The sequence below is a fragment of the Hordeum vulgare genome, chromosome 3H, assembly GCF_904849725.1.
Source record: "Hordeum vulgare subsp. vulgare chromosome 3H, MorexV3_pseudomolecules_assembly, whole genome shotgun sequence".
NCBI lineage: Eukaryota > Viridiplantae > Streptophyta > Magnoliopsida > Poales > Poaceae > Hordeum > Hordeum vulgare.
In genome coordinates, this window is record NC_058520.1 from 466,074,134 (window position 1) to 466,088,763 (window position 14,630).

The 14,630-nt window shown below is 43.8% G+C and overlaps 1 protein-coding gene across 4 annotated transcripts; it reads left to right on the forward strand.

The window, feature by feature from the left end:
• Positions 1 to 5,415: 5,415 nt before the first annotated feature.
• Positions 5,416 to 13,031, forward strand: LOC123444296 (uncharacterized protein At4g10930). Of its 4 annotated transcripts, none has more exons than XM_045120978.1 (14): positions 5,416 to 5,656; positions 5,769 to 5,891; positions 6,556 to 6,641; positions 7,189 to 7,279; positions 7,418 to 7,479; positions 7,973 to 8,045; positions 8,155 to 8,264; positions 8,356 to 8,421; positions 8,543 to 9,150; positions 9,547 to 9,640; positions 9,752 to 10,922; positions 11,004 to 11,078; positions 11,239 to 12,429; positions 12,588 to 13,031. In XM_045120978.1, the coding sequence occupies exons 2-14, from the start codon at positions 5,835 to 5,837 to the stop codon at positions 12,798 to 12,800; spliced, it is 3,897 nt and encodes a 1,298-aa protein (XP_044976913.1). In that variant the 5' UTR covers positions 5,416 to 5,656; positions 5,769 to 5,834; the 3' UTR covers positions 12,801 to 13,031. The 4 variants fall into 4 exon arrangements, with proteins under 4 accessions (XP_044976913.1, XP_044976914.1, XP_044976911.1 ...); XM_045120979.1 differs by having other exon boundaries at positions 5,769 to 5,885; XM_045120976.1 differs by lacking the exon at positions 5,416 to 5,656 and adding an exon at positions 6,738 to 6,777 and having other exon boundaries at positions 5,774 to 5,891.
• The last annotated feature ends 1,599 nt before the right edge of the window (positions 13,032 to 14,630 follow it).

The following is a 14,630-nucleotide window of genomic DNA, read 5'->3' on the forward strand; positions in this document are numbered from 1 at the left end:
GTGTGCAGCAAGGAATATTGTGACACAACAAAAATAAAAGACTCCTACGATACAAGACACTCCAAGCAAAACACATATCATGTGGTTAATAAAAATATAGCCCCAAGTAACGTTACCGATGGATCGAAGACGAAAGAGGGGATGCCTTCCCGGGGCATCCCCAAGCTTAGGCTTTTACGGCATCCTTGAATCTCTTGGGGTGACTTGGGCATCCCCAAGCTTGAGCTCTTGCCACTCTTTATCTCTTTGTCCATAAGAAATTCACCCAAAACTTGAAAACTTCACAACACGAAACTTAAACAGAAACTCGTGATAACATTAGTATGAGAAAGCAAACCACCACTTCCTTAGGTACTGTAGAAAACTTAAATTCTACTTATGCTGGTGTTGGGTTACTGTATTTTCAATATTACATGGCTAATACCCTCATATACTATCCATAGTTTCATCAAAATAAGCAACCAACACAACAAAAACAGAATCTGTTAACAGCAGACCAGTCTGTAGCAATCTGTATATGTCGTATACCTCTGGTACTTCAAAAATTCTTAAACATTACGACTGTCTGAAGAATTTTCCTAGCAATCAGCAGAAAAAAGAATCAACTCAAAACCTCTTATAGAATAAAAATGAAAATTCTTTTCGTGAGCAGAAAGTTTCTGTCTTTTTCCAGCATGACCAAACGATCATCCCCAAGACTAATCATAACGGTTTTGCTTGGCACAAACGCAAAAAGAAACACTAAAAACACAATCATAACAGAATTATGAAAGTGTGGAAAACACAAAACAGAAAGAAAAAGGAAAGACAAATTTATTCATTGGGTTGCCTCCCAACAAGCGCTATCATTTAACGCCCTTAGCTAGGCATTGATTTCAATGATGCTCACATAAAAGGTAAGGATTGAAACACAACGAGAGCATCATGGAGCAAATGGCTAGCACATTTGAGTCTAACCCACTTCCTATGCATAGGGATTTTGTGATCAAACAATTTATTGGAGCAAGAATCAACTAGCATAAGAAGGCAAAACAAGCATAGCTTCAAAAATTTCAACATATGGAGAGGAAGCTTGATACTATTGCAATAAGTAGAAGCATATGATCCTCTCTCATAGTAATTTTTAGTAGCATCATGAATGAATTCAACAATATAACCAGCACCTAAAGCTTTCTTTTCATGATCTACAAGCATAGAAATTTTACTACTCTCTACATAAGGAAATCTATTCTCAAGAATAGTAGTGGGAGTATCGTAAAAGACTTGAGCACTACAAATTGTGTCCACAATGAAAAAACAAGGTTTAGCAAAGGGTTTTTCGAAAGTATGACAAGCTTTATCATCCCTCTTATTCAAAGCATAAGTATCCTCACAATAATCATCATAGATAGGGGGCATGCTTTCATCAAAATAATTTTGATCATTCAAAGTGGAAGAACTAAAAAGATCATCTTCATCAAATATAGCATCCCCAAGCTTGTGGCTTTGCATATCATTAGCATCATGGGTATTCAAAGAATTCATGCTAAGAACATTGCAATCATGCTCATCATTCACATATTCTATGCTAAGCATTCTATGTAATTCTTCTTTCAGCACTTGAGCACAATTTTCCTTCCCATCATGCTCACGAAAGACATTGAAAAGATGGAGAATATGAGGCATCCCCAATTCCATTATTTTGTAGTTTTCTAGCGAAAGAACAAGAAACAAAAAGATTCGATTGCAAGATCTAAAGATATACCTTCAAGCGCTAACCTCCCCGGCAACGGCGCCAGAAAAGAGCTTCGTTGACGGGATGTTAGTGCCGCTTACCTAGCCTCCCCGACAACGGCGCCAGAAAAGAATTTGATGTCTACTACGCAACCTTCTCCTTGTAGACGTTGTTGGGCCTCCAAGTGCAGAGGGTTGTAGGACTAGCAATTTTCCCTCAAGTGGGTGACCTAAGGTTTATCAATCCGCGGGAGGCGTAGGATGAAGATGGTCTCTCTCAAGCAACCCTGCAACCAAATAACAAAGAGTCTCTTATGTCCCCAACACACCTAATACAATGGTAAGTTGTATAGGTGCACTAGTTCGGCGAAGAGATGGTGATACAAGTGCAATATGGATGGTAGATATAGGTTTTTGTAATCTGAAATTACAAAAACAGCAAGGTAACAAATGGTAAAAGTGAGCACGAACGGTATTGCAATGCGTGGAAACAAGGCCTAGGGTTCATACTTTCACTAGTGAAGTTCTCTCAACAATGATAATATAATTGGATCATATAACTAGCCCTCAACATGCAACAAAGAGTCACTCCAAAGTCACTAATAGTGGGGAACAAACGAAGAGATTATTGTCAGGTACGAAACCACCACACCGTTATTCTTTCTGATCGATCCATCATAGAGTTCGTACTAGAATAACACCTTAAGATACATATCAACCAAGACCCTAATGTCACCTAGATACTCCATTGTCACCTCAAGTATCCGTGGGCATGATTATACGATATGCATCACACAATCTCAGAATCATCTATTCAACCAACACATAGAACTTCAAAGAGTGCCCCAAAGTTTCTACGAGAGAGTCAAAACGTGTGCCAACCCCTGTGCATAGGTTCCCAATGTCACGACCCCGCAAGTTGATCACCAAAACATACATCGAGTACTCACATGAATCCACGTGTACCAACCCATATGCATAGGTTCCCAATTGTCACAAACCCGCAAGTTGATCACAACAGATAGACACGTGCAAGACATACATCAAGTGTTCTCAAGACTCAATTCGATAAGATAACTCCAAAGGGGAAACCCAATTCATTACAAGAGGGGAGAGGGGGAATAACATCATAAGATCCAACTATAGTAGCAAAGCCCACGGTACATCGAGATCAAGACATCTCAAGAACACGAGAGAGAGATATCAAACACATAGCTACTGGTACATACCCTCAGCCCCGAGGGAGAACTACTCCCTCCTCGTCATGGAGATCGCCAGGATGATGAAGATGGCCACCGGAGATGAATTCCCCCTCCGGCAGGGTGCCGGAACGGGCTCCAGATTGGTTTTTGGTGGCTACAGAGGCTTGCGGCGGCGGAACTCCTGATCTAGGTTTCTTTTGGGGGGTTTCTGAATTTATAAGAATTTATGGTGGTAGAATTACGTCGGTTGGGCCCACGAGGAGGTCACAAGCCTGTGCGCCACCACCGGGGGGGGGGGGTGTGTGAGGGCTTGTGACTCCCTCGTGGCCCATTTGGCCTTCTCCCAAAGCTTTGGGGGTCTCTTTTGGTCCAAAAAAATCATCGTACAGTTTCATTCCATTTGGACTCCGTCTGAAAATGGGCCAAAAACACGAAAAAAAACAGAAACTGGCACTTGGCACTGAGTTAATAGGTTAGTCCCATAAAAGATATAAAATAGCATATTCATGCATATAAAACATCCAAAGTTGACAAGATAATAGCATGGAACCATCAAAAATTATAGATACGTTGGAGACGTATCAATCTTCATCCATGTCCTTCTTGGACATCATCATGTTCTCCTTCTCTTCCACCATGAGTTCTTTCCATGCCTTTGCTTCTTTGACCTTGATCATCCTCTCCTCCAAGTCGGCCTTGCGCTTGGCATCTTCACGCCTTGCTTCAACTTGTGCAAGCTTGACCTCTTTCTTCTTCTCGGTGATAAGAAGCTTCGTCTCCAATGTCTTCCTTGTCAATTCCTCTCTTGCCTTCATCATTTGTTCCATCTTCACCCTTTGCTTTCCCTTCTTGGTTCCCTCGGGCTTTCCCAAGTTCCTCTCCTCCTCCTCATCTTCACTATCATCCATCCTAAGCATTGCCGACTTCTTGGGTGCGGTCTCTTGATCCCTCAACTTCCACTTGTCAAAGGTTTGAAGAATTGCCCCAAGCATGCTTAAATGGGAATGGCTTGCCCTTGGAAGCGGCCATCTCCTTGTACCTCATGCCGGCAATTGTCTCCTATCAACCACACATAATCACATAAGAACCCACCAATAGCATAGTACACACACATAATCAAAATAGTGAAGAGATATGTACTCACATAGTCACTCTCCATGGTTCCACTAGGTGGTGCATCCCTCACTTGGTCCATGGCCGCACTCCAACGAGCACAAGCGGGCTTCATCAACTCCCACCGGCCTTGAAGCGACCGGTAACTGCGAGAGATGAACCCACTATTCTTCGGCTTGATCCTACAATAGTTGTCCTCGATCCTGTGCCAATACCGTTTACCGATTTGATCGGTGCCGGTGGTTGCATTCATCCCCACAGATGCCCAAGCACGAACCAAGAGGATATCTTCCGCTTCGGTGTAGTTTGTCGACCGCGCGTGTGGGCGGGAAGCGGCGGTGAATGCCTCCTCCCCTATCTCGGCCACCTCCTCCTCGTCATCCCCTTCATCCTCCTCATCTTCCTCCAAGTCGTCACCAACACTAAAGGGTTCTAGAGGCGGAGCCTCGAGGTCCACCTCCGCGTCTTGGAGGAGGTCCATGAACGAGGATGGGGTTGCCATTTCCTCGAACACCTCGTGCGCGGCGGGAGGAGGTTCGGCGACGGCGGCGGGCGGGGCCGTGGGCTTCTTCCGCGCCGCGACCTTCTTCCGCTTCGGGGACGCGCCGACGACCTTGGAGGAAGCCCCTCGCGGCCCACGGGAGGACACCTTCGGCCGACTCTTCTTGGGGGCGGGCGCGGCGGGGGGGGGGGGGGGGACGGTGGCCCGGGGCGGGAGCCGGGGAGGCGGCACGAGGCGGTGCGAGGCCCGCCCGCCGCCGCTTGGCCTCGACTTGGGTCGCCGCCACCACGTCGGCCACGGTCGACTGTAGGCCGGGGGCGGGGGGGGGGGGGACGGTGGCCGGGGAGGCGGCACGAGGCGGTGCGAGGCCCGCCCGCCGCCGCTTGGCCCCGACTTGGGTCGCCGCCACCACGTCGGCCACGGTCGGCTGTAGGCCGGGGGCGGGGGGGGGGGGGGGGGCGGGCGCGGCGGCGGCGGGGAAGCCTCCATGGCGGCGAGGCGGCGGGAGGAGCTGGGGAGGCGGGGGGAATTCCCTCCCGCGCGATCTAGGAAGAGGAGTGCGGGTTGGGGGGAGTTTTTCCTCCCAACCCTCATTTCTACAGGCTGGGAAGGCGTTTCAGGGTTGGACCTCTAATTTTTTTTACAGGTTTACGAGTTTAAGGGTTCTAGTCTACGCCGTTTTTTTCGACGAAAACTGTAAAAAAAAACGGTTATTTTTAAGGGTTCGACGGTTCTACTAGAGATGCTCTAAATACCCCTTTGATGCCGGTTGAGTAGCTAGTTGTTGCTGTTTTTTCTGTCTTTTTTTCCTTCGTTCACTCTCCTTTGATGCTTCAATTGTACTCCGTCTGATAAATAAATTTGGTAGACCACTACCAACATTCGAAAGAAAAGTCGGTCGACTGGGCCGGAATAGAAGGCGTGCAGAGCTGCGGCCCTGCTGCGCGACCCCAGCCTAGGTCGAGTACCGGCGACCCCACGTGTCTCGTCGCCGTCGAGGGCCGGGGCAAGTGCTCGCCCAGCAAGAGCAGGGACTGTCCCGGAGAGCACCCCTCGCGCTCCCCACCCCCAGCGACCCAGCTTCCTCTCGATCCCCCGTTCCTCCGCAGCTGTCCACCTATCCGCGGTAACATCCTGCGCTGATCGAGTTCAAGTTTCCCCGATTTGCATCGCTAGATTGCATCCACCGCTTGTACGCCGCGGTGTTTTGGTTGCTCACGAATTTTGGCTCCTGGCAGCTGTTTACAGGGTTCTTCCGCGGGGCCTTCCGCGCGAGAAAGCTTACCATCCGCTGCTGGTCAGCGATGTCGATGCAGATGGATGTTGACGGGCAACCGAGTGAAGCGCAAGAAGCGGTGCTGGTATTTCGTCCATTATAAAACCCAAGTGTATTTTTAGAACAAGTACTTGTTACCATTTGAGTTGAGGGAAGGGACTCAACGAGATGGTACCCCCTTTCCTTTATACTCCCTCTTTTCACAAATATAAGATGTTCTAACTTTTTTCTGTACCGGATGTATATAGACACGTTTTATCGTGTGTTTGCTCACTCATTTCAGTCCGTATGTAGTCCAGATTGAAATATCCAAAACATCTTATATTTGTGAACGGAGGGAGTAGTTCTCTAGCGATTATTCCGTGGATGATCTTTTCGCATTTGCTATATGCAACGATAGTGCTCATATGCTTACGTAGCTCTTCTCATATAGTATGGAAATGTGTCATTTTAGTTTGTTGGCTATGACATGTGAAAGCACTCCCTGCATGAGGGTGATGAACATTCTGAATCCTGGGAATTGTTCCCCATTTCTGAGCTGGAAATGGTTATCGAGATACGAGAACGAAGAATCCACACTAATTTTGACAGCTGGGTAGACAAATAACGTATAACCAGTTGGTAGTTATACATGTTTACCTTTATAGGGAGGGGCTATCTCTTCTTTTGTACATCTAGTTCTTGTTTCCTAACATATTATAATTATGTTTCTTGCTTTGATCATCCATCCAAACTGTTTTTTTTTGCAGGAAAGTTATACATCCGAGAACGAAATATGTGGCATTTGTAGAGATATTGTCATCGATAGAGGAGTTTTGGATGGTTGCCAACACTGGTATGACTCAATCACGGATTTATGGCTATCCTGCATTTTTAAATTTGTTCCATCACTTCCCTAACATTTGTGCATAACTGCATATTTACCATTAAGGTCTTGAGGGTCAATATTGTGCAGCTAGGGAACTTATTAGGTAACAATCTTATTTTTAGTTTTGTGTAAATATGTTGGCTAAACCTGTGTAGTGTCAATGCATATAGGTGTTATGCACTGTCCAAGTCATCCTCATTTGATAATTTTGTATTCTAGTCCACCTTGCTTATTAATTCAAATGCTTTCCCTTACCCATTCCATTTTAAGTTCAAGTTCTTTAAGCCCAAGTTTTAATTTGACATTACCATTGTTGACTAGATTCTTAGTCTCATATGTTCTATCTAGTACTGCTCACTCAACACCTTCAGAATTGATTTCTGTATATAAGGAAGTTTAAAAAATATGTTTTGTAGTCACATAAGCAACGATATTGTATCAATGTCCACAGAGTGCTACATGATTTGTTTAAAGCTCTAATGTGATAATTAAATAACTTTATTTCACATAACAGGTTTTGCTATACATGCATAGACAACTGGTCTGCCATCACGAATCGATGCCCCCTCTGCAAAATTGAGTTTCAGCATATAACATCCACTCCTGTAAGTAAAACATATCTCAGTGCTGGCAATCTTGGAAAAATAAATACTAACACCACATGGAAATTCATGGAATTCTTTTGGCTCAGTGCCTCAATAGGTAGAACTGCATTGGAATGTAATTTTTTATTTGTATTGAAGGTATATGATAGTACTGGTACTGGAGATAGTATTGAAGTTGAAGACGATTACCCTTTAACAAGGTAAGGTCACATGGTCATGTACCATCAGTTTGAACATATCTTGGTTCAGTTTTGTTGTTGTTTACTCTCTAGTTCCCCTGTCACGTCATAAGTTAGATTCTTGATTTCTTGCTGCCATATTTTTGGGGCTTTTCATCCTGTAAGTTGTGTAGCCATTATCAGCTTTGGTAGAGGGTAGAGCGATACTCTTATTTATTAAATCATAGGCTCATAGCGCCATTGAAAGCCCTTCCTTTGGTTCCTTTGGTCGGGTATACTAACCATAAGCTTGCAACTGGTCACCTGATCATATGGTGTACTTTTATATGCTTGTCTGTAATAGTTTATTTGCCTGTGAATTTATGCCATATCGTTTGGTCCATGAATATCTCGATTGTGAATTTCTTCTTTTAAGCTGCATTTAATTTAATTTACTTTGTTTTGAACCAATGTGCAGCAAATAAAATAAAGGCCATGCTCATTATTTCTCCTATTTATCTTTGTTATTGTGCAGTGGTGATGATGATTGGTATGAGCCAGGCGAAAGCAACCCACTTTCTTTCCCTTCGTACTATATAGATGCAGAAGTAACAACATTATATATCACTCATCATTTAATTTTCAAATCATTAAAACCACCATATTCACTATCTCCTGAAGTTGATCTGTGGCTTGCTATTATTTCCCCATTTCCAGGCTGTAGTCTGTTTGGATGGTGGTGATTGCATAATTCGGAGTGGACTCGTGGCATCTGAGGATTATTCAGCTTTAGATACATCAATTGCTTGTGATTCCTGTGATCTATGGTATATAACTGTATTATTATCCTATATGTCCATTATTAGTTGAGACTCGGTAACCAGTTCTGTTTTCTAATTACTTTGATCCTTAAGCCAGGTATCATGCCATATGTGTGGGCTTTAATCCTGAAATTACATCCGAAGATTCGTGGTTGTGCCCAAGGTACTTTTACACTTTGGTACTTTCTGACTCTTCTCTTTGTGCACTCTGTGCTGGTAGGAGTATCTGTATTTTGCTCTGGGTTTGTGATAAGGAAGTTATCAATTGCATTTGCATCCTGTAGATGTGTATCTACTGAGGTGGAAAACAAGTCAGATGTTGCCCTGAAGCAAAATATCAGTGGGGATTCTGATAGAACATCTACCGATGCATCATTTTCTGGGAGGGTGTCAGTATCTGTTGCAGATGATGGTGAAACTGCCCTTGTTGTCTCAATGGTTGCTGTAAATTCTGAAAGTAAGGATGATCTATTAGAAGGTTCACTAGGCTCGAAGACAGCCCAAGAAGCATTTTATTGCAATTCACTTCCAAGTTATTCCAAAGATGATTTATCAAGTGAAGCTGTTGCAAATGCCTGTATCCCGAGGAACAAAGATAGTTCTTGTAAACCACACAATAAATCTTCTGAAATTAATCTTGCCTGCTTGGTTTCGTCTGAACCAACACAAAGATCGTCAGATCATTCGCCAATACGTGAGTCAGCATGTATCCCGTTTAGCTCAGAGCATGGTAACATTTCAAATGAACAATCAGATGGACTACAACATGGGCCATCTTATTCATCATTATGTAGAAGTATGGAGGCTGAAACTACTGGGGAGGAGGCTGCGTTGCCTAGAAACAGCAATGAAAAATCTCCTGTCATCAAATCTGCCCAACTTTCTTCAGCAGGTATGTTGGTAGTTTTCTTATACCAGCACAATAATTGAAGGCCTCATACTTCTAGGTTATGAGAGATTAGTACATTTCAATACATGCCAACTTGTCATTTAGTCATCATATTTGAATATTTCAGTAGACAATCTGCTGTGTTAGTTGCATCTTTAGAAGTTTGTTGATCTTTTTGGTAGAAGTTTGTTAATCTCATAGTGGAAAAAAAAGAAATTATTACAATACTATAGACAATGTATATTTGATAGCTTAGTTTACATAGACATGATGCACCTTTTATTACAATTGTTTCTGGCCTGATCTTGTTCGATTATATTGCATTCTTTTCTTTTCAAGGGGTCATGTGGTCATCATATTATGCATCGAACATAACATGCTCCCATTTTATGAATGCAGCTAGCATGTCTGCAACATCGTCTGGCATTGATATGATCAACACAGATGCAGTTCGTAAGAGGAAAGACGACAAGAACACGCAGTTACCACCCATGTAAGAATCTTTTGCTTTACACACCCACTTGCAAGAACTGTTGGTTCTCACTCACATGAGAGTTGCATAGATCTACACAATTTCATTTTAGTATCGTTTTTTTTTCTCCAGGCAGGATCGACATAATATCAGTGATATGGAATTACAAAGTGAAATTAGCCATCCTGCGAAGAAAGCAAGACTGGAAGTGCAAGATCAGGAAATGCATCTCATTGCAAACTCGGGTGTTTCTTCATCAGACTGCCACGCTACTTCGATTGCAACCAATTTTATTGCCAGTGATACATCAAAAATCGTCACACAGAACAAATATGTCCCTGATATAATGAGCATAGTTGAAGGAGAGAGCTACATGAGGGATCCTGGCAGGGAGCTGGCGAAGCCTGTAGGGAGAAGAGCAGGAGATAAGCCTGGTCTTAGAATGAAGAAGATTTTACACAAGGACGGAAAAGAATCAACTGCAGTAGTTCAGAAGCTACAACAAGAGATAAGGGAAGTAGTAAGAGATAATGGTATTAGTATACTTGAGAAGGATAACGCTTTTGACGAAAAACTTTTGACCGCATTCCGTGCAGCAATTGGGAAGTCCATGGATGGACCAGACAAAAGAACCAACCTTTCGCTTGCAAGGAAGTCGGTGCTTCAAAAGGGGAAGATACGTGAGAATCTGATCAAGAAGTTGTATGCATCATCCACAGGAAGGAGCCGAAGTGCATGGCACCGCGACAGGGAAGTTGACTTCTGGAAACATCGTTGCTCCCCAGGGATAAATCCTGAAAAAATTGAGACACTGCAATCAGTACTTCAGTTACTCAAGAAATCCTCAGATACTGGCACGCGCAAAGAAACTGCTGAAGAGAAGAAAGCCTTTTTGTCCAGGTTATATCTGGCTGATGCATCAGTTGTTCCCAGGAAGGGTGATATAAAACCTCTGTCTGCCCTTGAAGGGTGCCCCCCATTCGATAAAAATAGCCAAATCAAAGGTGACGACAGTAAATCAACAAACAAACCTTCACCAGTGACTCAGACAATCAAAATCAATTCGCCCAACAGCACCGGAAAAGTATTGAGTTCTTCGACCCTGAGTAAAGAAGCATCGAGTAGAAGAGAAAACAAAAATGGCCAGGCATCACAGAATAAACCAAATCAGTCTGCTGGTGATATCAAACTTGACAAAAGAAAATGGGCCCTTGAGATCCTGGCAAGGAAAAATGCCAGCTCTATTGCTAGCAAAGATCAAACAGAAGGCACTGACGATCTCAGCACGAACTACCCTTTATTAGTACGTGTTACCTTATAAAATAATAATTTAAAAGTTCATTGACTACCACTCTAGAAACACTAACTCGTTTGGTTTTCTTAGGCAAAACTTCCCGTGGATATGAGGCCACAGCTCACAGCTGGCCGTCATAATAAAGTTCCTATGTCAGTTAGACAGGTAATCGTTAAGGGAGTCCTTTATTGTGCTTACACATTGCCAGCTTCATTATTTGCTCCTACTTTGTTCCATTTCAACTAAATTCCAATTATAAATTGCAAGTGCACCTGTATTTTTCTTGTTGAATGGTCAAATTATCAACCAAACTTATGTATCTCAGGCACAACTTTACCGCATCTCCGAGCATTATCTGCAGAGAGCAAATTTGGATGTTATTCGGAGATGTGCAGATACTGAATTGGCTATTGCCGATGCTATCAATGTAGAAAATGATATTTACGGGAAGTCCAGTAGCAAATCAGTTTATGTGAATCTTTGCTCTCAGGCTACTCGCCAGTCTGCCAAGGCAAAACCTGAGAATGATGCCTCAGTTCTAACTGAAAAGGCTGAAGTTAGCAGCGATTTGATATCACAACATGTTACAACTGAAAGTACCTATAGTGCTAGCAGTAATGTGGAAGAAGATTTGGACAGAGCAGGCCTTTTGGATATTCCTGCTACTGCCGGACAAACTGATAAGAGTGAACTAGGGGGTGTGCCTGAGCAGAATGCAAGTGAAAATGCTGTTTGTTTCAACAGCGTGGAAGAAGCACTAAAAAGAGCAGGCCTCTTTGACTCCCCTCCTAACAGCCCCGAGAGAAAAAGTACCACAGCTGAAGGTAATTCCAGGACAGTTTCTGGTTCTCCAATTTCCCCGCGACAAAAATATATAAACGCAGAGGATACTTCCTTGGTGAATTTGGACTCTGAACCGAGCATAAGTTTGCAGTCAACTTCTGATTCTAGGGTTAGGGATGCACCCCACCTTAAAGATGACGATTCATCAAAGCAGGTTCTGTATGACACAAATTGTCAGAACCTCGATACAACGACGTCCTGTCAGCAACCAAAATGTAATTCTGAGGAGGGTCAGAAATTGATACACGGTGGAGAAACTACAAATGCAACATCAAATGAAACCCTTCCAGTGAACTTGGCCGAAGCCGATAAATGTAATTTGCAATGTGAAAAAACAAGTCAAACAGAAAAGGAAACTGTAGCTGACATGCCTGACGAAGGTACCGGGCATGTGGAGAACTCAAAAGAAGTGGACATAACAGTGAGCGATTTGCATAATCAATCTTCTCATAGGAATAATGTGCCGAAAGAAGGTGAAGGAATCAGCCAAGCAATGAAACTGGAGCCCGGTAAAGAGAAATCTTCCAGTGGCAATGAAGAGTTGAATCGTAAACATTCCAAAGCAGACAAGTCATCCACCCATCCAGCAGAAAGTGTAGACAGTTTAAAGAAACCAGCACCTGATCCAGGCAATAACAGCGCATCAGATTCATCTAGTTCCATACATAAGAAGGTAACACACTTGTATGTTCCACCGGACATCCATTTTTACACCGTACTATCTATTTTTAAAATGAATCACTACATTTCTGAATACAACTAGGAGGTGTTGCATGGAGATGCATTACATATGTGCACCCGTTCTGAGCTGCTTTGTTTTGACATTTGTAGGTTGAAATGTTTGTGAAAGAGAACATCAGGCCACTTTGCAAGAGTGGTGTAATCACCGTTGAACAATACAGGTGGGCTGTCGCCAAAACAGCTGAGAAGGTTATGAAGCACCACTCGGAGGCCAAGAATGCGAATTTCCTGATCAAGGAGGGTGACAAGGTGAAAAAGCTTGCTCTGCAGTATGTTGAGGCAGCTCAGCAAAAGATTAGTTGAAATCTGGCTATCACTGGAATGTCGTTGCAGTTTGCCTCAAGCTGTCGTGGTTGTGTGATTATGCGGCAAATTCGCAGACTCTACGTGGTCAGGTTGACTGACCATTTCAGGCAGACTCTCAAAAGAGCTTTTTATTTTTACAAGAACTTTGGTCACGTCATGGATCAGGTTTTTGCGAAGTAGAACAACTTATCATCAGGAGTTTTATGTACAGTGGAGGTGTTTTTCTTACATTCAAGCTGTCAATCGAATGTGGGGGGAAGGGACGAAGTTGCCACCGATCATTGCAAAGTAATGACATAGTGATCATAGGTTTGCAATTGTTATGAAAATTCAAGGGATTGGCTAGATGTAAGTCGACTGAAAATCAAATTTGGGCATGCAAGATGGACGACCAGGAGCATCTTCAACCGTTCTCTGAAACGGTTACTGTTAATCTTCTTCAACCTCGAACCGCCTGCTGGCACCGTGCCAGCCCCGCCCTCCCCTGAACTATTGTGCTGCCCTCCTTTCCGTGGCCATCCCTCTAATCCTGTCCGCGATTCATTTTTTCTGGCGAACTGCACCCTCACCCCCAAACACCCTTAAGGGTTAATCCCCATCACAAGGGGATTGAGATGGATTTTGACTTACAGGGGGATTTAATCCTCCCCAATCCACTCCAATCTTCTTCAAATCCGTTGCAACCGAACAAGGCCTAAAATAGATCATGGGGTAGCCTGCCACCCCTAAGGGCTCATTTGGTGGCCTGGGATCCCCCAGGGTTCTCGGCCCATTTCTGGCGAACTGCACCCTCATCCCCAAACACCCTTAAAATAGATCATGGGGTAGCCTGCCACCCCTAAGGGCTCATTTGGTGGCCTGGGATCCCCCAGGGTTCTCGGCCCATTTCTTGGGTGGAAAGCCCACGCGGAAGATTTGACCCGGGCCAGGTGTCCTTAGGTTTGGACGCTCGAAGCCAAGAGTGTTTTTGGCCCGATCCTTGTGATTTCCCTCGGATAGCGTCCACGCCTTGGAACACCAGGAGAGAATCCATAGTCTCGCTCGCTCACTACGCTTGTCTCTAACCTCTCGACATGAGATCGCCGCTTGCCTAAACTGTTTACCCTTTCTTTCTGAATCTCCACCTGCACCACATACTCATGCCTTTGCCTCCGTCCTCGCCGACGACTGCCGCAAATTAGACTACAGAAGAGAGTGGGTTGCGGTGGGATCATCTACTCATCCCACTTAAAAATATTTAGTGGGCACCCGTGGAACACAACATAAATTAGGCGGGCTATCCCAGTTAACCCACCGGGAACCCACTTCTTCTAGCCCCTGACTAGTTTCCTAAGACGAAGAACACAATAGATAAGAGAACTGCACATGTGCACAATGTTGGAAATATGGCCTAGAGGCAATAATAACTGTTTATTATCATATTTCCTTGTTCATGATAATTGTTTATTATCCATGCTAGAATTATATTGATCGGAAACTTAGATACATGCGTGGATACATAGACAACACCGTGTCCCTAGTGAGCCTCTACTAGACTAGCTCGTTGATCAAAGATGGTTAAGGTTGACATGAGTTGTCATTTGATAACGAGATCACATCATTAGGAGAATGATGTTATGGACAAGACCCGACCGTAAGCTTAGCATCTGATCGTATCACTTAGTTTATTGCTACTACTTTCTTCATGTCAAGTATACGTTCCTAAGACCATGAGATCATGCACTTCGTAACTGGACGATCATAAAGATACTCTACAGGTATCTCCGAGGGTGTCTGTTGGGTTGGCATGTACCAAGACTGTGATTTGTCACTCCATATGACAGGGAG

Coding starts and splice junctions, on each gene's coding strand:
- LOC123444296 (XM_045120976.1), top strand. CDS start 5,851: ATGTTGACGGGCAACCGAGTGAAGCGCAAGAAGCGGTGCTG. Junction 10,923..11,003: donor GCACGAACTACCCTTTATTA/GTACGTGTTACC, acceptor TGGTTTTCTTAG/GCAAAACTTCCCGTGGATAT. Junction 11,079..11,238: donor TTCCTATGTCAGTTAGACAG/GTAATCGTTAAG, acceptor TATGTATCTCAG/GCACAACTTTACCGCATCTC.